This window comes from Microcaecilia unicolor, chromosome 5 (genome assembly GCF_901765095.1).
Source record: "Microcaecilia unicolor chromosome 5, aMicUni1.1, whole genome shotgun sequence".
NCBI lineage: Eukaryota > Metazoa > Chordata > Amphibia > Gymnophiona > Siphonopidae > Microcaecilia > Microcaecilia unicolor.
Window position 1 is genome coordinate 132,700,549 of NC_044035.1, and position 27,680 is coordinate 132,728,228.

At 45.0% G+C, this 27,680-nt stretch overlaps 1 protein-coding gene across 3 annotated transcripts in view; it reads right to left on the bottom strand.

The window, feature by feature from the left end:
- The window catches only part of PARG (poly(ADP-ribose) glycohydrolase), a 496,940-nt gene that overhangs the window by 243,519 nt on the left and 225,741 nt on the right, over positions 1–27,680 (bottom strand). For all 3 annotated transcript variants that reach the window (XM_030203287.1, XM_030203289.1, XM_030203288.1), the window contains one exon: positions 19,967–20,124. In XM_030203287.1, coding sequence (XP_030059147.1) covers positions 19,967–20,124 — 158 coding nt within the window. The remainder of the gene's footprint in view (positions 1–19,966; positions 20,125–27,680) is intronic.

Here is a 27,680-nt window from a genome sequence, read left to right on the forward strand (position 1 = left end):
TGGTATATGGAGCATGAGCTACCAGGGCTTGAAGCTCACTGACCCTACGAGCTGAAGTAACTGCCACCAAGAAAATGACCTTCCAGGTCAAGTACTTCAGATGGCATGAATTCAGTGGCTCAAAAGGAGGTTTCATCAGCTGGGTGAGAACGACATTGAGATCCCATGACACTGTAGGAGGCTTGATAGGGGGCTTTGACAGAAGCAAGCCTCTCATGAATCGAACGACTAAAGGCTCTCCAGAGATGGCTTTACCTTCCACACGATAATGGTAAGCACTAATCGCACTAAGGTGATTCCTTACTGAGTTGGTCTTGAGGCCAGACTCTGATAAGTGCAGAAGGTATTCAAGCAGGTTCTGTGCAGGGCAAGAACGAGATTCTAGGGCCTTGCTCTCACACCAAACGACAAACCTCCTCCACTTGAAAAAGTAACTCTTCTTAGTGGAATCCTTCCTAGAGGCAAGCAAGACCCGGGAGACACCCTCAGACAGACCCAACGTAGCGAAGTCTATGCCCTCAACATCCAGGCCGTGAGAGCCAGGGATTGAAGGTTGGGGTGCAGCAACGCTCCGTCGTTCTGCGAAATGAGAGTCGGAAAACACTCCAATCTCCACGGTTCTTCTGAGGACAACTCCAGAAGAAGAGGGAACCAGATCTGACGGGGCCAAAAGGGCGCTATCAGAATCATGGTGCAGCGGTCTTGCTTGAGCTTCAGTAAGGTCTTCCCCACCAAAGGTATGGGAGGATAAGCATACAGGAGGCCGGTCCCCCAATGAAGGAGAAAGGCATCTGACGCTAGCCTGCCGTGTGTCTGAAGTCTGGAACAGAACAGAGGCAGCTTGTGGTTGGTCTGAGAGGCGAAAAGATCCACCGAGGGGGTGCCCCACTCTCGGAAGATCTTGCGTACCACTCTGGAATGGAGCGACCACTCGTGCGGTTGCATGACTCTGCTCAGTCTGTCGGCCAGACTGTTGTTTACGCCTGCCAGGTACGTGGCTTGGAGAAGCATGCCGAACCGGCACGCCCAACGCCACATCCCGACGGCTTCCTGACACAGGGGGCGAGATCCGGTGCCCCCCTGCTTGTTGACGTAATACATTGCAACCTGATTGTCTGTCCGAATTTGGATAATTTGGTAGGACAGCCGATCTCTGAAAGCCTTCAGTGCGTTCCAGATCGCTCGGAGCTCCAGGAGGTTGATTTGCAGATCCTTTTCCTGGAGGGACCACAGACCCTGGGTGTGAAGCCCATCGACATGAGCTCCCCACCCCAGGCGAGATGCATCCGTCGTCAGCACTTTCGTGGGCTGCGGAATTTGGAATGGACGTCCCAGGGTCAAATTGGTCCGGATGGTCCACCAGAGCAGTGAAGTGCGGCAACTGGTGGAGAGGCGGATGACATCTTCTAGATTCCCGGTGGCTTGGAACCACTGGGAAGCTAGGGTCCATTGAGCAGATCTCATGTGAAGACGAGCCATGGGAGTCACATGAACTGTGGAGGCCATATGACCCAGAAGTCTCAACATCTGCCGAGCTGTGATCTGCTGAGACGCTCTGGTCTGCGAAGCCAGGGCCAGGAGATTGGTGGCCCTCGCTTCGGGAAGGTAGGCCTGAGCCGTCTGGGTATTCAGCAGCGCTCCTATGAATTCCAGAGACTGGGTTGGCTGGAGATGGGACTTTGGGTAATTTATCACAAACCCCAGCAGCTCCAGAAGTTGAATAGTGCACTGCATGGACCGGAGGGCTCGTGCCTCCGAGGTGTTCTTGACCAGCCAATCGTCGAGATATGGGAACACGTGCACTCCCAGCTTGCGTAGGTAGGCCGCTACCACCACGAGGCACTTGGTAAACACTCGTGGGGCAGAGGCGAGCCCAAAGGGCAGCACACAATACTGAAAGTGCCGTGCGCCCAGGCGGAATCTGAGATACTGTCTGTGAGCTGGCAGTATCGGGATGTGAGTATATGCGTCCTTTAAATCCAGGGAACATAGCCAATCGTTTTTCTGAATCATTGGCAGAAGGGTGCCCAAGGAAAGCATCCTGAACTTTTCTTTGACCAGGAATTTGTTCAGGCCTCTCAGGTCTGGGATGGGACGCATCCCCCCTGTTTTGTTTTCCACAAGGAAGTACCTGGAATAGAATCCCTGCCCTTCCTGCCCGGGTGGTACGGGCTCGACCGCATTGGCGCTGAGAAGGGCGGAGAGTTCCTCTGCAAGTACCTGCTTGTGATGGGAGCTGAAAGACTGAGCTCCCGGAGGACAATTTGGAGGCAGGGAGGCCAAATTCAGGGCGTATCCGCACCGCACTATTTGGAGAACCCACTGGTCGGAGGTTATGAGAGGCCACCTTTGGTGAAAAAATTTTAACCTCCCTCCGACCGGCAGATCGTCCGGTACGGACACTTGTAGGGCGGCTATGTTCCCGTGGATCCAGTCAAAAGCCCGTCCCCGGCTTTTGCTGTGGAGGCGCAGGGGGCTGCTTAGGCGCACGCTGTTGACGAGAACGAGCGCGCTGGGGCTGTCCCTGTGCCTGACGAGGCCTTCGGGCCGGCTGGTTGTACCTACGCTTCGCAAAAGAATAGGGTGCAGCCTGCCGGGCCCGGGAAAAACATCCACCTGTGGAGGTGGATGCTGAAGGCGCCCGGTGGGAGAGCTTGTCGAGAGCGGTTTCCCGCTGATGCAGTTGGTCCACCATCTGCTCGACCTTCTCACCAAAAATGTTATCCCCCCCGGCAAGGGACGTCGGCCAGTCTCTGCTGGGTGCGGTTGTCCAGGTCAGAGGCACGCAGCCATGAGAGCCTGCGCATCACTATACCTTGGGCCGCAGCACGAGATGCCACGTCACAGGTGTCATAGATACCCCTGGACAGGAACTTTCTGCACGCCTTCAGCTGCCTGACCACCTCCTGATAAGGCCTGGACTGCTCCGGCGGGAGCTTCTCGACCAGGTCCGCCAGTTGTTGCACATAGGTCCGCATGTGAATGCTCATATAGAGCAGGTATGATTGGATGCGGGTCACGAGCATGGAGGATTGGTAGGCCTTCCTCCCAAACGAGTCCAGAGTGCGAGACTCCCGCCCCGGGGGCGCCGAGGCGGTATCCCTCGAACTCCGTGCCCTCTTGAGAGCAGAATCCACGACCGCTGAGTCATGGGGCAATTGTGGCCGCATTAACTCTGGGTCAGAGTGGATCCTGTACTGGGACTCTGCTTTCTTGGGAATGGTGGGGTTAGTTAATGGTCGCACCCAGTTCCGAAGCAGTGTCTCCTTGAGGACATTGTGCAGCGGTACCGTGGAGGACTCTCTAGGTGGTGATGGATAGTCGAGGACCTCGAGCATCTCGGCCCTCGGCTCTTCCACAGAGACCACGGGAAAGGGAATGCTGATAGACATATCCCGCACAAAGGAGGCAAAGGAGAGACTCTCAGGAGGTGAGAGCTTCCTCTCCGGTGAAGGCGTGGGGTCCGAGGGAAGGCCCGTAGACTCCTCTGAGGAGAAATATCTAGGGTCCTCCTCTTCCCCCCACGAGTCCTCATCCTCGGTATCGGACATAAGCTCATGTAGCTGAGTCCTGAACCGGGCCCGGCTCGACGTCGAGGCACCAGGGTCTCGGTGTCGTCGAGCGGTGGGCTCCCGCGTCGGCGGGGACGGAGCTCCCTCCATCGACGTCGACGGGGACTCCACCTGCGTGGCGGTCGAGACCGGCACCGCAAGCGGCGGCGGTGTCGACTGCCCCGGCGCCGGGCTAGAGCTCGCCGGCGCCACAGTCATCGGCGCCGAGGGCGCAAGCACCCCCGGCGCCGGCACAGCCTGGCGCATCAGCCCTTCCAGGATCCCCGGAAGGATGGCTCTGAGGCACTCGTCCAGGCCCGCTGCCGGGAAAGGCGGTGGGGCCGGTAGGGGTGTCGGTGCCAGAATCTGGTGGGAGCCAGGAGACGACACCGAGGTGCCGGGACCCTGTTGTGTAGGCACCTCTATCACCGACGGGGATCTCTCCTCTCGATGGAGACGCTTCGGCGTCGACTCCTCTCCGATGTGCATCGAGGGCGACCGGTGACGGCGCTTCTTATCCTTCTTCCGATGCCCGTCACCGGCGCCGGGAGGCATGGAGGAGGAGGATGACGATCCCCCTCGGTCTCGAGGAGCCGGGTCAGACAGGGTTCGGTCCCGTGGGCCATGGGCTGAGGGAGTGACCGGGGCCGACTGCCCACGCGGCCTCTCACCTCTACCCTCACCGGCGGACCGGCGGGCCGACGGGACCTGTTCTCCTGGGGTCGATGCCATCGGTGCCGATGTCTCGGGCATCGATACCGGTACCGAAGGACCGGGCGTCGATACCGATGCCGTCGAGGTCGACGTCGAGGGGCCGGCGCAAGTTCCAAAAATACGGTCCCGTTGAACTTGCCTCGCAACCTGAGTCCGTTTCCGGAGACCGAGACACAGGGGACACGACTTGAAATTGTGCTCCGGCCCGAGGCACTGGAGGCACCAAGCGTGGGTGTCGGTCTGTGAGATGGGCCGGCCGCACCGACCACACTTTTTAAATCCACTCGGGACCTTCGAGGACATCGACGGAAAAATCGCGTCGGCGAAATTAAAGTCGTCGATGGTGGCGGAAATCACACCTCGAAAAGAAAAACGACCGTGCGGCCACCAGGCCGCAACGCAACGTCCCCGCTGGAAGCGAGGGAAAATGGGAGCGCGTGCTCCTTTTTTTTTTTTTTTAAGAAAGAAAAAGTGGAGCGCGCGGCAATTCAATAAAAAAGAAGAAATAAAAGAAATCCGCGTAAACGCGACGGTTTTTCCGGGGCTGAAACAGAGAGAGCGGCACAGGCACGACTCTCTCCAGGCGCGGAAAAAAAGGAACTGGCGGGAGCGGTCGCGCACGGGCGGGAAGACGGCCGCGCATGCGCGGTGGGCGTGCCCTGCGTGCCGACCGTCCCGCGAAGTTTTTTTCCGGTTGGTGGGGGCTGCCGCGGACGTCACCCAGTCGTGAGAACAAGCAGCCTGCTTGTCCTCGTAGAAGATATGATACAGACGTTCAAATACTTGATAGGTATTAATCCGCAAAAAAATCTTTTCCGGAGATGGGAAGGCGGTAGAACAAGAGGACATGAAATGAGATTGAAGGGGGGCAGACTCAAAAAAGATGTCAGGAAGTATTTTTTCACGGAGAGGGTGGTGGATGCTTGGAATGCCCTCCTGCGGGAGGTGGTGGAGATGAAAACGGTAACGGAATTCAAACATGCGTGGGATGTGCATAAAGGAATCCTGTGCAATAGGAATGGATCCTCAGAAGCTTAGCCAAAATTGGGTGGCGGAGCAGGTGGGGGAAGAGAGGTTGGTAGTTGGGAGGCGAGGATAGTGGAGGGCAGACTTATACGGTCTGTGCCAGAGCCGGAGATGGGAGGCGGGACTGGTGGTTGGGAGGCGGGAAATACTGCTGGGCAGACTTGTACGGTCTGTGCCCTGAAAAAGGCAGGTACAAATCAAGGTAAGGTATACACATATGAGTTTATCTTGTTGGGCAGACTGGATGGACCATGCAGGTCTTTTTCTGCCGTCATCTACTATGTTACTATGTTTAGTCTGCTCTAAATAGAAGGCTAAGGCTTGCTTGCAATCTAAGGAATGCAGTACACTCTCACCAGGATGGGCATGTAATTTCCGGAAAACTGTTGATAGAACTCCTGACAGATTAAGATAGAACTCCGACAGTACATCAGGAAACAACTTAGGGTGTGTGCAGAGAACTACTCTATTATGGTGAAACTTAATGTAAGGTGGGTCAGCTACTAGGGCTTGAAGTTCACTCTGTCAGCTGAAGAAACTGCCACCAAAAACACAACTTTCCAGGTCAAATATTTCAGGTGATAGGAATCAAGCAGCTCAAAAGGATCTTTTGAGCTGGGATCAGCTGGGAAAGGACAACGTTGAGATCCCATGACACAGTTGGAAGTTTGACAGGGGCTTTGTCAATAGCAAAACTCTTATGAAGCGAACAAGAGGCTGTACAGAGACGGGCTTACCTCCTACACAGTGATAAGCACTAATTGTACTTATATGAACCCTTACCGAGTTGGTTTTCAAACCAGACACAGAGAGGTGCAGGAGGTATTCAAGCAAGCGAGGGGATCCAAGGCAGCGGCGTACCAAGGGCAGGGCGGTGGGGGCGGTCCGCCCCAGGTGCACACTGCTGGAGGGGTGCACAGAGCAGCCGCACGCCTGTCGGCTCCGCTGGTTCCCTGTTCCCTCTGCCCCGAAACAGGTTACTTCCTGTTCCGGGGCACAGGGAGCAGGAAGCCAGCAGAGCTGAGAGCCGCACGGCTGCTCCCAGCAGCTAAGAATGCACCCGGGGGGGAGGGGGGGTATCGGCGATTCACCCCGGGTGGCAGCCGACCTAGGATCGCCACTTATCTAAGGTCGTGCCCTCACACCAGACAGCCCCAGTTTGACGACCCCTACTTGTCTGACTGTACATTTGTCCTTTAGATTGTAAGCTCTTTGAGCAGGGACTGTCCTATGTTAAATTGTACAGCGCTGCGTAACCCTAGTAGCGCTTTAGAAATGTTAAATAGTAGTAGTAGACAGCAAACCTCCTCCACTTAAATGAGTAACACCTCTTAGTGAAGTCTTTCCTGAAATCCAGCAAGATGTGGGAGACTCCCTTCGGAAAATCTAAGTATTCAAATTCTATGCTTTCAATGTACCAGCCATGAGGGCCAGGGATTGGAAGTTGGTATACAGAAGGGATCCCTCGTCCTGCATGGTGAGGGTCAGAAAATATTCTGATCTCCATAGATCTTCTAAGGACAACTCCAGACGAGGAGGAAACCAGATCCGCTTCAGCCAGTAAGGAGTAATTAGGATCATAGTTACCTGGTCTTGTTTGAGTTTCAGCAAAGTCTTCTCTACCAGATGCATTGGAGGATACGCATATAGAAAACCTCCCCGTCCCCCTTCCAAATGTAAAAGAAAGGCATCCGACGCTAGTTTGCCATGTGATCCGAATCTGGAACAGAACTGAGAGACTTTGATGTTGAGATGAGTGGTAAAAGATTCACCAAGGAGGTGCATAACAAAGTACTCTTTCAATCTCTCCTCAGCATGTCAAACTTTATACTTTTTGGTGCCTTCCCTTTTTCAGGACATTTTTTCTTCATAATCTTCTTTTTTTTCAGTGTTACGTTACACGAATTATACAATTTTTCAAATATTTTCAATTTTCAGTCTTTTTGGGTCTCCGAGCCCTTCTTGTGTCCGGGCAGCATCGACCCTTTTTGAATATTTGACTACATGAGCTTCCCAGGCCATAGAGCTCTTTGACCTAGTGTTGGCCATCTTTCTCTCCATGTCATTGACTGACTATTAAGAATTTTTTCCAGCAGCGACACCTTAAGAGACTGTTGCAATATTTCAAGGTCTTTTCTCTTCTTTTGAAGTATCCTGTCTTCCAGCCCTGGTTTAAAAGACAGTAATAACTAATAATTATTTGAGAAAAAAACTACTTTTGATATTTACAGGTCTGGTGGAGTATTTTATTTAAGACCAATAACTAGGATAGTTATTACCCATAACAGAGCATCACCCTGGTGAAGTAGGAAGTACTCCTGTAGCCAGGACCTGCCCAGCAGGGGATGTACTATCCTCTCGCACCGAGGATATGTCTCCAAGTGCTGCCCTGGAGAGAAAGGTTAGGACAGCTGTTGTAGTTGGTGATTCGATCATTAGGCATATAGATAGCTGGGTGGCTGGTGGACGTGAGGATCGCCCGGTGCGAAAGTGGCGGACCTCACAAGTCACACCTAGATAGGATTTTAGATACTGCTGGGGAGGAGTCGGCTGTCTTGGTACATGTGGGTACCAATGACATAGGAAAATGTGGGAGAGAGGTTCTGGAAGCCAAATTTAGGCTCTTAGGTAGAAAGCTCAAATCCAGATCCTCTAGGGTAGCATTTTCTGAAATGCTACCTGTTCCACGCGCAGGGCCCAAGAGACAGGCAGGGCTCCGGAGTCTCAATGGTTAGATAAGACGATGGTGCAGGGAGAGGGTTTTAGATCTGTTAGAAACTGGGCAACATTCTGGGGAAGGGGGAGCCTATTCTGAAAGGATGGGCTCCATCTTAACCAGGGTGGGACCAGGCTGCTGGCATCAGCATTTAAAAAGGAGATAGAGTAGCTTTTAAACTAGAAATGGGGGGAAGGCCGACAGTCGCTCAAAAGCGCATGGTTCGGTATAAGGTATCTTTCAAAGGTTTATTCAAAACAGGAAAGATAGGGTATCCTGATAGTGAGGTTGCAAAAGAGACCGTAGTAGATCAGGTGTCACTAAATAAAAATAAGAATCAGACAAAAGAGTGCAAATTAGTACTGTCAAGTACTAAGCATGATGTAAATAGGAGCAGCAAACACAGTTTGAAATGTTTATATGCGAATGCCAGGATCCTAAGAAATAAGATGGGAGATTTAGAATATATTGCACTAAATGAAAAATTAGATATAATAGGAATCTCTGAGAGCTGGTGGAAGGAGGCTAACCAGTGGGACACTGTCATACCGGGGTACAAATTATATCGTAGTGATAGGGTGGATCGAATTGGTGGAGGGGTAGCATTGTATATTAAAGAGAGCCTTGAATCAAATAGATTGAAAATTCTGCAGGAAACAAAACACTTCTTGGAATCACTGTGGATTGAAATTCCATGTGTAAAGGGGAAAAGGATAATGATAGGAGTGTACTACCGTCCGCCTGGCCAGGATGAACAGACAGATGCAGAAATGTTAAAGAAAATTAGGGACGCAAACAAACTGGGCTACACAATAATACTGGGTGATTTCAATTACCCTGATATTGACTGGGTAAATGTAACATCGGGACACGCTAGGGAGGTAAAATTCCTTGATGAAATCAAGGACAGCTTTATGGAGCAGCTGGTACAGGAACCGACGAGAGAAGGAAAAATTCTAGACCTAGTCCTTAGTGGAGCGAATGATCTGGTGCGGGAGGTAATGGTGCTGGGACAGCTTCATAACAGTGATCATAATATGATCGGATTTGATATTAGCTTTGAAGTATACATAGGAATCAAATACGTTCGTGTTTAACTTTAAAAAAGGAGACTATGATAAAATGAGAAGAACGGTGAAAAGAAAACTTAGAGCAGCGACTGCGAGGGTCAAAAATTTACATCAGGCTTGGATGCTGTTCAAAAACACCATCCTGGAAGCCCAGGCCTGCTTATTAAAAAAGGAGGGCGGAAGACCAAACGACAGCCGGCGTGGTTAAATAGTGAGGTGAAGGAAGCTATTAGAGCTAAAAGAAAATCCTTCAGAAAATGGAAGAAGGAACCAACTGAAAATAATAAGAAATGGCATAAGGAATGTCAAGTCAAATGCAAAGCGCTGATAAGGAAAGCTAAGAGGGACTTCGAAAAAAAAAGATTGCTTTGGAGGCAAAACACATAGTAAAATTTTTTTTAGGTATATTAAAAGCAGGAAGCCGGCAAAAGAATCAGTTGGACCACTAGATGACCGAGGAATAAAAGAGCGACCAGGGAAGACAAAGCCGTAGCGGAGAGATTAAATGAATTCTTTGCTTCGGTCTTCACCGAGGAAGATTTGGGTGGGAAATCGGTGCTGGAAATGGTATTCGAAGCTGACGTCGGAGAAACTTAATGAATTTTCTGTAAACTTGGAGGATGTAATGGGGCAGTTCTACAAACTGAAGAGCAGCAAATCTCCTGGACCGGATGGTATTCATCACAGAGTACTGATAGAATTGAAAAATGAGATTGCGGAGCTATTGTTAAAAATATGTAATTTATCCTTAAAATCGAGCATGGTACCGGAAGATTGGAGGGTGGCCAATGTAACGCCAATTTTTTAAAAAGGTTCCAGAGGAGATCCGGGAAATTATAGACCGGTGAGTCTGACGTCAGTGCCGGGCAAAATGGTAGACACTATTAGTAAGAACAAAATTACAGAGCATATTCAAAAGCATGGATTAATGAGACAAAGTCAACATGGATTTAGTGAAGGGAAATCTTGCCTCACCAATCTACTACATTTCTTTGAAGGGGTGAACAAACATGTGGATAAAGGTGAGCCGGTTGATATTGTGTATCTGGATTTTCAGAAAGCGTTTGACAAAGTACCTCATGAAAGACTCCAGAGGAAACTGGAGAGTCATGGGATAGGAGGTAGTGTTCTATTGTGGATTAAAAACCTGGTTAAAAGATAGAAAACAGAGTTTAAATGGTTAAATGGTCAGTATTCTCAATGGGGAAGGGTTAGTGGGATTCCCCAGGGCTCTGTGCTGGGACCGCTGCTTTTTAACATTTATAAATGACCTAGAGATGGGAGTAACTAGTGAAGTAATTAAATTTGCTGATGACACAAAGTTATTCAAAGTCATTAAATCGCGGGAGGATTGTGAAACATTACAAGAGGACCTTATGAGACCTGGAGACTGGGCGTCTAAATGGCAGATGACGTTTAATGTGAGCAAGTGCAAAGCGATGCATGTGGGAAAGAGGAACCTGAATTATAACTACGTCATGCAAGGTTCCACGTTAGGAGTCACAGACCAAGAAAGGGATCTAGGTGTCGTTGTTGATGATGCGTTGAAACCTTCTGCTCAGTGCGCTGCTGCGGCTAAGAAAGCAAATAGAATGTTAGGTATTATTAGAAAAGGAATGGAAAACAAAAATGAGGATGTTGTAATGCCTTTGTATCGCTCCATGGTGCGACCGCACCTCGAATATTGCGTTCAATTCTGGTCGCCGCATCTCAAAAAAAGATATAGTGGAATTAGAAAAGGTGCAGAGAAGGGCGACGAAAATGATAAAGGGGATGGGACGACTTCCCTATGAGGAAAGGCTAAAGCGGCTAGGGCTCTTCAGCTTGGAGAAAAGGCAGCTGGGGGGAGATATGATCGAGGTCTATAAAATAATGACTGGAGTTGAACGGGTAGATGTGAAGCGTCTGTTCATGCTTTCCAAAAATACTAGGACTAGGGGGCATGAGATGAAGCTACAATATAGTAAATTTAAAACGAATCGGAGAAAAGTTTTCTTCACTCAACGTGTAATTAAACTCTGGAATTTGTTGCCAGAGAATGTGGTTAAGGTGGTTAGCTTAGCAGAGTTTAAAAAAGATTTGTACGGCTTCCTAAAGCAGAAGTCCATAGACTGTTATTAAATGAACTTGGGGAAAATCCACTATTTCTGGAATAAGCAGTATAAAATGTTTTGTACATTTTTGGGATCTTGCCGTGTATTTGTGACCTGGATTGGCCACTGTTGGAAACACTTTTTATCTAGTTTCCATTGCCACACAACATTTTTCTATTATGCCAATGCTTTGTGCCTTTTCACCACTCCACTACATTCCTAATTGGGTGATTCAGAATACTTTGGTTTGCGCCAATGAAGGCACCCGATATTTTGATTCTCAGATTTTGTCACAAAACATTAGATATTGGTGCTCCTGAGTCATTTTTCATACATACTTTCTTATCACTCTATCCCAACACTTTTGTTTTACAATGGTTATACATATATCTCATTGTACAACTTTTGGGAACTACCAAAAAGATTTTAAACCCTTTATTTGAAAATGTTCTGTTTAACCTTGTTTAGACTATTGTATACAACTTAATTTTATGTTTGTTTTTATAGTTAAAGGCTCTAGGAGTGCTTTGTATATTATTTTCACACAATGTTACATGATTAAAGCTACTTTTTTTTCTTCAAAATATTTAGTGACACCTTACAGAGTGATGTTTGCAATTGTTTATTATTATTTGTTATTAATTACTCTTACTGTTGAAATACATTATTTTTAATTATACATGCTCTTTACTGCTCCATTGCATATTTATACGTAGTCTTATGCTTTTTTAAAATTCTAAATATAATTTTATTGTATTTTCTTGGTCTTGGTCTGATCCTTACTGTATTTTTAAGCCAGTTTTAATTTTTATTTGTATTTTTAGTTCTTTATAGTTAATGTACTCCTGATGCAGGCAATCAAACCAAAACATGGCTCGTTGAGTCCTTTTTAAACCCGATGATGTTGAATTCAGCGTTTTAATCCAATAAGATGCCTTTGTTCAACTGGTTTCCTATTCACTTTTTTTTGGTCATCTCTACTGGAACTTTTCAGGTTTCTATTAGCATATACATGCACAAAGTTACTCTTGCCTTGTATAACTTTTTTTGCAAGAACTTCAAGAAGGCTATTTTATAAAGGCATGTATGTGAATTTTACGTATTTAATATTTTTTACGATTTAGTTTATGCCTTTTCTTTTCTTATCAAATTTTAAATTTAACAACCATGCAATATACTTGTACAGTAAAGTGAAATACAACAAGGAAAAATGGCATCATAACTTATGGCATCATTTAAGTCCATATCAAGGAAAATAATACAAGTCCACAACAACAGATCCAAGACTACAAAAGAGGAGTAAAAAGGAAATCAATAATATAGGCACCTTATACCTGAAGTGCACACGGATAAACAGATATTCCTTTATGAAGAGCTAACATGTAAGCAGCACCTTGGCTGCCCACAATATATTTCACCACTAAAAAGGCAGAAAAGTGAGAAGGCTCAAAAATCAAACACCACATTTACATGAATATCTAAAGAAAGAAAGAAAGCACTTTCTTTTTTTGGGTATCCCTAGATATATCAGGGAAAATCTGAACTTTAAGAATAGAGACAAAATCTTTTTAGGTCTTAAAGTGCTGCCTTCAAATCTGAAGATTCCAAGTTCGCATAAACATCAAGGGGAGCTCCACTTAGCTCCAAATTATTCTCTCTCTCCAGAGATCTTTTCAATGACAAATAATAAACGAGAAAAAGGTGGTATATTCTCTTCAGAGATCCCCAGGACCTCCTTGAGGTATCTCTTAAGAATATCTCTGGATGTGACAGCAATTCAGCACACACTCATGGAAAGTTCAAGAAGCACAAATTATTTATCCAGAAGCCTCAGACTTGCTTCTTAAACTTGAGATTTTTAATAATCGAGGTTTGAGTCTCAGCCAAATCTTTCTCCAATTTTTCAACACAGGTTGACAAAAAAAAGTTTCTGTCCCTAATATATACTGGGCAAGTCACTTAACCCTCCATTGCCCCTGGTACAAAAATAAGTACCTGAATATATGTAAACCGCTTTGAATGTAGTTGCAGTATATCAAGTCCCATTTCCCTTGTCTACTTTTACTTCAATTTTTTTTATACTTTTTGTTCCAATAACAGAACTTGAAGACAAAATATCTCTCCCAGGTCTATTAAATTCCAAAAACTGTCCAAGGTCATCTCAGACAGTTTAACCAATAAAGAAACTGGAAGCTGTGGTGCAGGTATCTTAGGGGTTACAGCGATTCCTTCTGAACCTTCATGGATGGCTTCCAAATCTCTACTTGATATTAAAACCGGCACCATCTCTATCAGGGGGCTCAGGGAAACCAAAGACCCTTTTCCGGTCATACTTGTTGGGTATATAGGAGCTTCACACAATACACAATGGCAAACTGCTATTGCACAGTCGTGGGGAGGAGCTCTTCGGACGGGGCTAAGCGTGTCTCCTGGGCTCCTCTTAGTCTGGGTGTTTCAAGTGGGCTGTCCTCCAACCTTGCTGTATGTCCAGTGCACTGCATAAACATGTCCAGCTGCAGGGGTAACAGGTCACTGGGATGGTCTAGCAGCAGGCCTTCCCCATCGCTTCAGCATGGCAAGAAGAAACAAACAAGGAAAAATGTGGTGCTTCTGACAGTGTTTCAGGTAAATTTGTCCATCTTAGATCTGTTTTGTTGTTCAGCTTACGCCTTTTCAATGGTAGAGTAAGGAGAGTTACAATGAGGTACAATACACGCCTCCCTGTCTCCAGAATGCTTACAATCCAAGTTTGACCTTGAGATAACAGAGGGTAAATGTTGATTTTACATAAAAGATATCTAGATGCCTTTCCTACCTAGATAAAAATTTATATGTAAGGTGCACTTCATTTAAGTGCACGTCAGATAAGCGCATACTCTGTTTAACTGCATGCCATACTTCGGTCCCGTTTTTCGCACCATCAATTTCTATGGGGAAAAACTTTGGTTTAGTGCACCACTGATAAGTGCAAGATTCGCTTTTTATGCATGGTTCAAGACCGCTCCTCTGCAGGAAAGACTCTGCATAAGTGAGCGCATGGAATATGGACGCCAATTGGCACGTGACAACCAACGAGATTTCAAATTTACTGCCTCTAACTGCCACAGGCAGAATAAGTGAAAGAATGCTGTTAGAGCGTGCACCGGGGTCGTCGTCATCATCGCGGCGGAACTGTAAGACTTTAACACTGGTTGAATGAATAGAAGTTCTTAAAAAATTAGAAAATAAACAAAGTCAAGCATCTATTGGTAAAGAATATGGTGTCAATCCCAGTCAAATTTCACGTGTCTTGAAGCAGAAAGATCAGCTTCTGGAAGACTGGCAAGACAATACAAATCCACAACGGAAACGAAAATGGGCGGGAAAAGATGAGGCGGTAAAAGATTCTCTTCTTCAGTGGTTTTCTCGAGTCAGGAGCAGACAGTTTCCTGTCAGTGGTCCACTGCTTATGGAGAAAGCTAACAAGCTAGCTGAAAGTCTTGGACTAATTGAATTCAAAGTCGCTGTTGGATGGTTGGAAAGATGGAAGGAGAGGAACAACATAAAATTCAAGAAACAGCATGGTGAGAAACAAGACGCTGATGACTTTGGTGCTGAAAATTGGGTTGTTTCAGTTCTTCCTACCATCTTGAACGAGTTTGCACCTCGTGACATTTTCAATGCTGACGAAAATGGTCTCTACTGGCGAGCGATTCCTGATGGAACACTTGCATTCAAACATGCCGAAACTACTGGAAGTAAAACATTGAAGGACCGACTGACGATCCTCCTTTGGTGCAATATGGATGGGAGCGAGAAGTTGGAACCGCTCGTCATTGGAAAGAGCAAACAGCCCCGTTGCTTCAAGAACGTTAAGCGACTTCCTGTGTCATATGAGACTAACGCAAATTCATGGATGACTGGGGAAATTTGGAAGCAGTGGCTAAAGAAGTTAGACACTAGAATGCAGGCACAAAAGCGTCAGATTTTGCTGCTTTGTGATAATTGTGCTGCACACAGGGATGATGTCAGGCTGTCTAATGTCAAGGTGGTCTTCCTGCCACCAAACACTACCTCTCTGATCCAACTTATGGATCAGGGCATAATAGCCAATTTCAAACAACATTATCGGCTCTTGTGCTACGTCGTCTGATGAGCGTTATGGATGACCAGAATGGCAAGGATAAACATGCTGTTGAACTGGCTCGTAATCTATCACTGTTGGATTTCCTATATTTGCAGAAAGAAGCCTGGAATCATGTTACACAGGCAACCATTGTGAACTGCAACAAGCGGGCAAGCCTTGTTAAGGATGTGGAGGGGGATGCAGCTGTTGCAAACGTGTCAGATGACGAGGTTATTGACATACCAGCCGCTGTTACTGAAGAGGAGTTCCATCGCTACGTAGCTGTTGATTACGATCTACAAACAGCTGAAGACAGCACTGATGTCGAGATATGCGCCTACACACAGGCAACAACAGCTGATGATGGAACAGATGAAGAAATGAGCAGCGAGGTACATGCTGATGAAATTCAACAACCTCCTCCTGTCACTTTTGCAAGAGCACTGGAGAGTCTCAACACCGTGCAGGCCTATCTGGAGGCCACTGGATGTCAGTGCTATGACAGTTTTTACCGTCTGGCAGAGATAGTCTATGGAACTCACAGACCCAAGAGTGTACAGAGAACTATAACTGATTACTTCAAGTAAAGCCTAATGTCAGTTATCTGGGACTGTATACTGTACGTATAATAATAAACAGTACTGTACATATGTTTATCAGATGTCAAGCTTCTTTGGGTCACAACAGTTAAGTGCACGCTCTGGCTAACTGCATGCATTTCTTTGGTCCCAGACCCTTACACTTAAGCGGATTGCACTGTACTAGACCCTTACACTTAAGCGGATTGCACTGTACTTATTTTTAATGTCCCATGTTTACACAAATCCACTTTTTAACATTTTTGTAAGTGATAATGCAGAAGGGCTGTCTAGTAAGGTTTGCCTCTTTGCAGGTACCACCAAAAAAAGGGCTGACACCTTTGATGGTGTAGATAACATGAGGAGGGATCTAGTGACGCTTGAAGAATGATCTAGAATTTGGCAGCTAAGATTTAATGATAAAAAATGTAGTGTCATGCATTTGAGCTGCATAAGGGGTGAAATATTTCTTTGCATGAAAGAAAAGTGGGACTTGAAGGTGATTATATCAGATGATCTTGCCAGACAGGTAGAAAAAGCGATAACAAAAGCCAGAAACATGTTCTAATGCATAGGGAGAGAAATGCCAGTAGGAAAAAGGAGATAATAATGCCTCTATATTATAGTCTTTGGTGAGACCCCCATTCAGAGTACAATTCTGGAGACCACACCTTCAAAAAGTTACCAACAGGATGGAATCAGTCTAGAGGGTGGCTATTAAAACAGCCAGTAGTCTTAGTTATAAAGCATATGGGGACAAAGATCTCAATATATATAATCTGGACTAAAGCTAGGAAAGGAGAAATATGACAGAGGTATTTAAATATCTCTATGGCAGAAATGAACAGAAGGAAAGTCTCTTAATTGAAAGGAAGCTTTGGAATAAGGGAGTACAGTACGAAGGTGAAATCAGATAGACTCAAGAGTAATTTAAGGAAACACTACTTTCCAAAAGTGTGCAAGCTGCAATTCGGCCTCCCGCTGGAAGTGGTAGAGACAAAGACTATCTCAATTCAAGAAAACATGGAACAAGCACACAGTACCTCTAAGGGAGGGTAAGGGATAGTAAATGGTGTGGATGGGCAAACTGGATAGGCCATATGGCCTTATCTGCTGTTATTTTCTCTATTAAGGACTGATGTTATGATGTCAACATTTACAAAATAAGCTGCAACTAAAAACAAAGCAAGTCAGTATAGCAATTTATACATTTTATAAAATAAACATAGTGCAGGTTCTAGAAAGAAATGCAGGGAAGTTCATTCACACGGTTATGCTACTGCTAAGCTTCGCAAGAGCAGTATGGCTCTTCTAAAATCATCTAATTCATTCTAATTCTCTCTCTACCCCAAAATAAGTACATATGTATTGCCATACTGGGACATACCAAAGGTCCATCAAGCCCAGCATCCTGTTTCCAACAGTGGCCAATCCAGGTCACAAATACCTGGCAAGATCCTGAAACAGTACAAAACATTTATGCTGCTTATCCCAGAAATAAGCAGTGGATTTTCCATAAGTCCATTTTAATAATGGTCTATGGACTTTTCCTTAAAGAAGCCATACAAATCTTTTTTTAACTCTGCTAAGCTAACCGCCTTTACCACATTCTCTGGCAACGAATTCCAGAGTTTGATTCGTTTTAAATTTACTACTTTGTAGCTTCATTGCGTGCCCCCTAGTCCTAGTATTATTGGAAAGTGTAAACAGACGCTCCATGTCTACCTGTTTCACTCCACTCATTATTTTATAGACCTCTATCATATCTCCCCTCAGCCGTCTTTTCTCCAAGCTGAAGAGCCCTAGCCGCTTTAGCCTTTCCTCATAGGGAAGTCGTCCTACCCCCTTTATCATTTTCGTCGCCCTTCTCTGCACCTTTTCTAATTCCACTATATCTTTTTTGCGATGCGGTGACCAGAATTGAACACAATATTTGAGGTGAGATCGCACCATGGAGCGATACAAAGGCATTACAACATCCTCATTTTTGTTTTCCATTCCTTTCCTAATAATACCTAACATTCCATTTGCTTTCTTAGCCAACGCAGCACTCTAAGAAGAAGGTTTCAATGCATCATCAACGATGACACCTAGATCCTTTTTTGGTCGGTGACACCCACCGTGGAACCTTGCATTTCGTAGCTATAATTCGGGTTCCTCTTTCCCACATGCATCACTTTGCACTTGCTCACATTAAACGTCGTCTACCATTTAGACGCCCAATCTCCCAGTTTCGTAAGGTCCTCGTAATTTTTCACAACCCTTTTGTGATTTAACAACTTTGAATAACTTTGTGTCGCTAGCAAATTTAAATTACCTCACTAGTTACTCCCATCTCTAGGTCATTTATAAATATGTTAAAAAGCAGCAGTCCCAGCACAGAGCCCTGGGGAACCCCACTAACTGCCCTTCTCCATTGAGAATACTGACAATTTAACCCTACACTCTGTTTTCTATCTTTTAACCAGTTTTTAATCCACAATAGAATACTACCTCCTATCCCATGACTCTCCAATTTCCTCTGGAGTATTTCATGAGGTACTTTGTCAAACGCCTTCTGACAATCCAGATACACAATATCAACCGGCTCGCCTTTATCCACGTTTGTTCACTCCTTCAAAGAAATGTAATAGATTGGTGAAGCAAGATTTCCCTTCACTAAATACATGTCGGCTTTGTCTCATTAATCCATGCTTTTGAATATGCTCTGTAATTTTGTTCTTAATAATAGTCTCTACCATTTTGCCTGGCAATGACGTCAGGCTCGCTGGTCTATAATTTCCAGGATCTCCTCTGGAACCTTTTTTAAAAATCGGCATTAGATTGGCCACCCTCCAATCTTCCAGTACCACGCTCGATTTTAAAGATAAACCACATATTACTAACAATAGTTCTGCAAGTTCATTTTTCAATTCTATCAGTACTCTGGGATGAATACCATCAGTTTCAGGAGATTTGCTACTCTTCAATTTGTCAAATTGCCCCATTACATCCTCCAGGTTTATAGAGATTTCATTTCGTTTCTCCAATTCGTCAGCTTTGAATATCATTTCTGGCACCGGTATCTCTCCCAAATCTTTCTCGGTGAAGACCAAAGCAAAGAATTAATTTAATCTCTCTGCTATGGCTTTGTCTTCCCTGATTGCCCCTTTTACCCCTCGGTCATCTAGCGGTCCAACTGATTCTTTTGCCAGCTTCCTGCTTTTAATATACCTAAAAATATATTATTGCTAAATCCAACAAGATATTTAAAAAACGTTCCATCTACAGCGCACAAATATGGATGACCTTGATGATTAGGAAACTGAGTTATCATTCTCTAACAATGTTTCTTTAAACACACTTGATGATTTACCCCACAGAGAAGATTACCAGCCAACCAATACAGTTGTAGTAAGCAGAATCACATTAATGCTCAATTAGATTTCAAGTCCTCTGTCAGGTGCAGTATGTCTGCCTATATGAAAATAAAAATATTCCAAAAGGATGGAAAATTGTTAACTACAATATACTCAGCTTTACTGAGTGGCAATGGGTATGATATAGGGATTAGCACTCTCTGCTCCTCTTTTTAATTTGTATATGCTGCTTTGGGCAAGGTTTTTGAAGAACTGGGTGTTAGCTATCAGATGTATGACAATGACTGACATCATCCAAATTTATTCACTCCTACCCTAGCTAACGTTTAATCATCTCTCTGAACTCACGTGCGACTTTTTTTTAGTCACCTTATTTTCTAACTCCTCTTACCTATCTATATGTTCCATCTTTGCTTATATCCTATGCTGTCTATTAAAATGTTCTATTATGTATTCTGTCAACCTTGTATTGTTATTTGAATATTTTTACTGCTGTAATTGTCTATTGCTCATGTTTGATTTATTCTTACTGTACATCGCCTTGAGTGAACTCCTTCGAAAAGGTGGTAAATAAATCCTAATAACACAAATAAATAAAATAACTGATACACACTGGTTTGTTTCATTAAACTGAAGAAAACCTACCATCAAATTAGCAATAACTATTTTCCTTATTATGCGAAGGGCATTGCCTTCATGCATTCATTTTACAATCACAAACAGGATTACCATGTGGGTATTTATCATCACATACCTGTTAAAATTAATGTCTGGGTAGCTGGAATACTCTGCCTTTATCTTGGCATTGCGCCGTGGAAATGTGCAGAAGAAGGCATTGGCCAGAAGAGATGCAATTTGCTCTTGCGACATTGTGATGGAGTGATTCATTTTTTGCTTCAGCAGTGGTATTGGCTGGCATAAAGGAAAAGAAAAAAATATGAGACTGAGGTAATTAGTTTAGTAATTTTCTGAAACACTAACAGAATTATATTTGCCAGATTACAGTATGGGTAATTTAGGATTGCTAGTACGTCCTTAAATCAACAGCACCATTAAAGTCAAGAGCCATTAATCCAACATGATTAGGAAACTGCTCTTGTTTGACAATCTGCAGATTTCTAATTAATAAGGAAAAAGCCAACATAGCATAGTTTACCAGGGAAAAATGTTGTAGCTTATCTATGCAGCACAGGATGGAACTTAAAAACACAGCAACTCCAAAATCAAAACCAGCAGAGATTGTTATTTAACTTTAAAGACCTGTGGTCATGTGTAAGCTCAAGGGAATTAATTACAACAGGATGCTTGTAAGATAAAAGAGAACCTGAGATAACTGCAACATCCATTAAAAAAAAATAAAAAAGATGCAATGAGTTTGCCCTCAGATACCCTTTTCACAATAATCCTTGACCCCCGATTTATGTGGCTAAAAAAAAAAAAAAAAAAAGCATAGTTGCTTACCTATAGCAGTTTTTCTCCCAAGGACAGCAGACATATATTCTTATGTGGGCGATGTCATCCATGGAGCTAGTGCGGACATTATGAAGAGTAGTATCACTTTAAAACCTTTAAGGCAGTGCCCCCACTGTGCATGCATGGGTGCCTTCCTGCTGAATGTTCGAGAGTGGGACCAGCAGTACAGTACGAAGCTAAGAAGACAACTCCATGGGGAGGCAGAAAGAATGTGAGAATATGCACCTGCTGTCCATGGAGAAAACCCACTACAAGTAATTATGCTTTCTCTGAGGACAAGCAGGCAAAATAAGCTCACAAGTGGGACCCACTAGCTGGCAGGCTCACAATGTTAGTAATTTGTTTGATAACTGAAGGAGAATGTGAGCCTGGTGGAAAAAAAGGGGCCGGAGGGCAGAGTTGACATTCAAGTAGTAAAAAGATTTTGCAGGAGTGCTCGTCCAAACCAGCTACCCCAATTGGAACTGTTCTAAATAGTAATGATCAGTAGAAGTGTAGACCTGAGCATACGTGTAGGAGATACAGTCAGCTAACCACGTGGAGATAGTATGTTTGGTGATGGGAATCCCTAATCTGTTAGGATCAAAAGATACAAAACGCTGGGAGTACTTCCTATGAGGTTTAATACAGTCCAGATAAAAATGCAAAAGCATGCATGCAGTCCAAGATATGCAGTGCTGCTTCTCCAGGGTGAGAGTGAGGCCTCAGGGAAAACAAAAACAGCAAGCACAATAGATTGATTGAGATGGCACTCTGATACAATTTTAGGAAGGAATATGGGGCGAGTTCAGAGAACAAACCTATCATGGTAAAACCAGGTGTAAAGCAGGTTTGCCATGAGAGCTTTTAAGTTCACTTAATAGTTCTTGCTTCTGCCAGATGAGTAAGAAAATGACTTTCCATGTAAGGAATTTTAGAGAACAGGAATTGAGCATTTCAAATAGAGGTTTCATGAGAGCTCTAAGGATTACATTAAGATCCCATGCTACCGGCGGTGGTTTGATAGGTGGTTTTGCATGAAACAAACCCTTCATGAATCGAACTATCAAGGGATGAACAGATACTGACTCTTGAGTGAAAAGCACTAACAGCATTCTGATGGAGTTAGTTTTGAGTCCAGAATTGGAGAGATGGAGTAGGTATTCCATAAAGGATGGAATCAAACAGGTATGAGAGTCAAAAACTCTGGGTAGACACCACAGAGAAAATCTCTTCCATTTGAAAGGGTAAAATTTGTGTGCAGAGGGTTTCCTAGAAGCTTGAATTATTCTAGAAATGTCTTCTGAGAGGTTTAAAGAAGTAAATGCTATGTCATCAATAACCATGCTGTCAGGGCTAGAGATCAAAGATCTGGATGAAGGAGGGACCCTTCATTCTGTGTTATCAGGGCTGGACAGAGTTCTAAACTTCAATGGTTCCTTGGACAATAATTCAAAAAGAGGGAACCATATTTGTTGTAGCCAGTGGAGAACAATAAGGATCATGGTTCTCTGGTCTCAACAAAGCTTGAAAAGAGTTTTCCCTATGAGGGGCAGTAGTGGAAAAGAGTAGTTCCGTCCCCCAATGAAGTAGAAAAGCATCCGGTGCTATCTGATTGGGAGCATGGAGTCTGGAAAAGAAGCAGGGAAGTTTGTTGTTCTGAGAGGAGAAGCTTAGAGATCTAACGCTGGGGTTCCCCAGAGTTGGAAAACTTGTTGAGTTGCTGACATACTGAGAGACCACTCGTGAGGCTCAATCTATCTGCCAGATAGGTAAACTGCTCCGATTGTGATATGAGATGAACTTGCACGGGTCCATATTTGGATTGCCTGTTGACAAAGGAGATAGGAATCTGTTCCGCCTTGCTTGTTTAGGTAATACGTAGCCACTTGGTTGTCTGTTTGAACCAGAATTATCTGTTTGAGAAGGCGAACCTGGAAAGTGTTGCGGGCATTCCAGACTAATTGTAATTCCAGAAGACTGATGTGATATGATTGTTCTGGTGGGGTCCCTGAACCTTGCATATGAAGGCCCTCGAGGTGAGCTCCTCAACCTACCATGGAGGCATCCGTGTTGAGAATTTTCTGATGTGGTGAGGGCTGAAATGGAAGCCCCTTGAGTAAGATTTTATGAAGTCATCCACCACTGCAGAAAATGGTGCAGTGCAGGAGTGATCTGAATTTTTGCTGAGAGGGACTCTGTGGCTTGAGACTACTGGGAGAAGAGAAAGCCCATTGAGGGACTCTGAAATGAAATTGAGGTAATGTTGTTACATGGACTGTTGAAGCCATATGACCTAGAAGGCAGAGACTCTGACTGGCTGTAGAGATCTGGGTGAAGAGATGAACTAGAGTGTCCACCCTTAGTTGCAGCAGAAAAGCCCAACCTTAAGTTGTGTCCAGAAAAGCTCCAATAAACTCCAAGGTTTGGACCGGTTGAAGATGTGATTTGGGGTAATTTATCACAAAATTCCAGGAGTTCTAGAAGATGGATAGTGGTCTGTACAGTCATCTATGCTGCTTGTTGAAAGACTGCTTTGATTAACTAGTTGTCCAAGAAGGGGAAGACGTGTAGGCACCATCTACAGTGCGTTGCAACAACTATCAGGCATTTATTGACCACCCAAAGCTCCAAGGCCATGCCAAACGACAAGACTTTGTACTGACAATGGTGAGTGCCGTAACAGAATCATAAGAACTTCTGGTCAGCATGGAGAATTGATATATATGGGTGTATGCTTCCTTGAGGTCTATAGAGCAAAGCCAGTCATTGTGTTGGATCATGGAAAGGAGAGATCACAGGGAAAACATGCAAATTTTTTCTTTTTGAGTAAATATCCCTCCCCCCCCTCTTTTTGGGGATAATGAAATATTTGGACTAGAACACTCAAACCCTCTCTGGCAGAGGAACTGCTTCTATCGCATTCTGCTGGAGAAGGACAGAGAGCACCTTACTCAGTAAGTTCTTCTAGAGGGTGCTTCTTCCCCAACACAGCTGTTGAATGATTCATACTACTCAATGGTCAGAAATTATTAATGACCAATAAGATGAGTTTGCCTCTGACTGGTAAATTAGGTGAGATGGAAAGTGCAAAGAGTGACTACGCTCTCTAGGTAGCAATTAAAAATGTTGCTGTTTAGGCAGGGATTGGGTTTGAGATCTTTGTGGGCACTGTTGCCTTGTGCAGGAATGTTGGGTTTTATTTTTGTCTGGAGGAGGAGTAGTAGGAGTAAAATGGCGCTTGGTATGATAATACTAAGAATGTCTGTATCCTCCAGTCAATCTTCTAGATGAAGAAGAAGTGGTTGAGGGTTGTGGCCTAAACAAAGTTTTAATGATGTCTGTATGTTTTTTTTTAATTAGATACACTACCTCCTCAATTTTATCTCCAAGCCCAGAACACTTTTGAATTCTATACATGGTATCTATTTTCTTTGGAGCTACCTGAACTGTCAAAGGAGACTCTCAGATTTTGAAAAGAGCAACCTCCATGATCTTATGGCGAGGAACTGCAATTCCCTACCCATCTTCAAAATCCTTGCTCAAAGCCCACCTCTTCAATGTTGCTTTCGGCACCTAACCTTTATACCTTTCAGGAAATCTAGACTGCCCCTATTTGACTGACTGTACATTTGTCCTTTAGATTGTAAGCTCCTTTGAGCAGGGACTGGCCTTCTATGTTAAATTGTACAGCGCTGCGTAACCCTAGTAGCGCTTTAGAAATGTCAAGTAGTAGTAGTAGTAAGTAGTTGGAGGTGAATCACAATCTAGAACCTCTAAAAGCTCTGAGTGAGGTTCTTCCTCTGTCTCCAATTTGAAAGGTATGGCCTCAGCCATCTCACATGTAAATCCTGGAAGCTATATTTTCTAGTGGAGCTTTACGCCATTCAGGTTGTGGAGATGGATTTGAAGGAATGCTGTAGGACTTCTCAGCTGAGAAGTCCTAGTCCGACTGCCAGGAAAGGTCAGAGTTTGACTGCTGAAAGCACTCCTCATGAGCAGTACATCAAGGAGTGCGTCGACTCTTCATGATGAGAATCGAGGTAAATGTGTCTCTGAACCAGGAAACAGTTCCTCTGCCAATGCATGCATCGGTTGGGTTTGTGCTGCCCCCAACAATCCACGTTGAGACGGTGTACAGGACCTCTCCTGTGACTATCGCTCCAATGTATCCTCGGGCTGAATCATTCTGTAAGCCTGTTGAGACTCTGTACGCAGAAGCCCTGAAAGCTCTTCTTTGAGCATAGCCCAGATCTCCTCCTGCAGAGAAGGCACCGGTACCGGCTGGAACACCAGTGTGGTATTGCCTGTCTAGATGTGGGAGACCTGAAGGAAATAGAAATTTCCCTTTGTGTTGATACCAACTGTATCGAAGGAGAGCCATCACTACGGCATCAACACTTCAATGACATTGATGCTGAGGAACTTCTGGCATCATGCCTAGAGGGAGAACGATGGCAATGTTTCTTAGGTTTTTTATGCTGCTGATCCTGATGCTCATGGTACCAATGAGAACGTGGTGTTCTTTTGTGAGCGTGGTACCAACACAGGCGCCTAAACATCCCGATGCATGGACGGTGCCACTCAATGTTGATGCAGGGACCAATGCACATTACGCGTCCAGTGCTGAACCCCCTGCCATACTTGATGGCAATGCAGAACTAAAAAAAGTCTGTTTTGTTGGGCTCTGAAGGCTTTAAAAAACATTTCCTGCGTACACAAACATAGGGAACACTGGATGCCTCAGTGCTCAGGACCCAAACACTGAACGCACCAGTTATGGGGGGTCAATGTCCAACATTTTCCTATTGCACAAAGTTCATTTTTTAAAGCCACTCGGCACCCTCTTGGACATGGAGGGAAAGACAACTGAAGCAAAGTCAAAAGGCTCAATGGCTCCAAGGGCTTGAGTAGATACACGTCTGAAAAGGTTCAATGCTCTCCGGCTAACAAAAGACTTCTGAAGGCCCAGAGGTCAAAAATTTAAAAAAAAAAATTTAAAAAGTCGAAAATATTAGTATGATTTTAAACAAAAAGGAAAAAGGAAAGAAACAAAGAAAAAAAATGTTATGAAAAAGGGAAGGTACCAAAAAAGTGACATTTGATGCACCAAGGACAGATTATAAACACAATCTCTCTGCTCCACAGTAAACAAGAGAGACTGCTGGTCCTACACTTGAGCATCAGGCAGGAAGACACCTATGCATTTGCGGTGGGAGCACTGCCTCAAAGGTTTTTAAGTGATATTACACTTGGCAGCATCCGCACTGGGTTCAATGGAGTTGTCACCTACATGTGAGTTTACAATGCCTGCTTGTCCTCAGAGAAATATCTATATCTGTATCTATATCTATACTGTGATGAGGAAGTAAGAGCAGAAGTGAGGAAAACTCCCCAGAAAGCTAAAAAGCAACATAAAATGAAAGCCCTCTTGAAAACCCAGGGGGTAGGTTCCAAAATATTACCTAGGCAATAGATACCTGTGTTGCTAGAACATTACCTTTAAAAGAAAACCAAATCAGCCTGGAGGAGGGAGAGGCGAGTCAGTTCCCTTTGAGTCATGTAAGTCTGCCTCCCACTCCTAGAGGGGGTGAAGTTCCATCACCACCAAACTAATGTGATTGAGACTGCTGAGGAGGCTGGACCAGAATCCATGGAGCTAGAGACAATGGGAGATTATCAGGAACCCTTGGGAGAGGAAGAAATGGGAGAATCGAGTACTGGCAGAGTGCTACATAAATAGTCTGGACCTATCATAAGTAAACCCAGATACATATTGCTTTTACAGAGCCATGTGGGTAAGTAGATAGCCGATTTGCTCCGAATAAGAAGCTATCCTCTTGGTGGGGTTGTAGCAAAATGAACTGGCCAACTGAGAAAGGTAAAATTATGTATAATCATACCTGATAATTTTCTTTCCATTAATCATAGCTGATCAATCCATAGACTGGTGGGTTGTGTCCATCTACCAGCAGGTGGAGATAGAGAGCAAACTTTTGCCTCCCTATATGTGGTCATGTGCTGCCGGAAACTCCTCAGTATGTCGATATCAAAGCTCCATCCGCAGGACTCAGCACTTAGAGAATTACACCCACGAAGGGACACTCTGCCCAGCTCACCACCGCCGAAACGGGGGAGGGGAATTAACCCAGCTCATCCCCACACAAGTGGGGGAGGGGAATCCGTCCAGCTCATCCCCGCGGAGCGGGGGAGGGACACCACACCCGCCGATGCGGGGGGATCTGGCTTATCCTGCAACCGCAACCGCGGGAGGAGCTGACTGACCCTAACACCGCCGAAGCGGGAGGGGTACAAAGCTGCCCTACAGCCGCACGAAGCGGGAGGGAGTGCCGGCAGAATTTATGTCTCAATCCAGCCCCGTAAAACGGAGGGGAGAGGAATGCAGCAGCTCACTGTAACACAAACTCGTCTCAACTCTTGAAGAATCCAAGTGAAAGAACTTGAACACGAAGTCTTTCTGAAATAACTGAAGACTAAACTTGAACCTGAAATGCAACCAGAATAAAAACAGAACAGATATCTGGGAGGGGCTATGGATTGATCAGCTATGATTAATGGAAAGAAAATTATCAGGTATGATTATACATAATTTTACCTTCCATATCATCAAGCTGATCAATCCATAGACTGGTGGGATGTACCGAAGCAGTACTCACCCAGGGCGGGACATTGAAATCCCTGACCTCAACACTGAAGCTCCAAACCGGGCCTCCGCCCGTGCAGCCACAGTCAAACGGTAATGCTTGGAGAATGTATGAGCCGAAGCCCAAGTTGCCGCCTTGCATATCTCTTCCAAGGAGACGGATCCGGCCTCTGCCATCGAGGCCGCCTGAGCTCTCGTGGAGTGAGCCTTCAGCTGGATAGGTGGCACCTTCCCCGCGGCCACATAAGCCGCTGCAATGGCTTCCTTGACCCATCTTGCCACTGTAGGCTTAGCAGCCTGCAGACCCTTACGAGGACCTGCAAACAGGACAAACAGATGATCCGATTTCCGG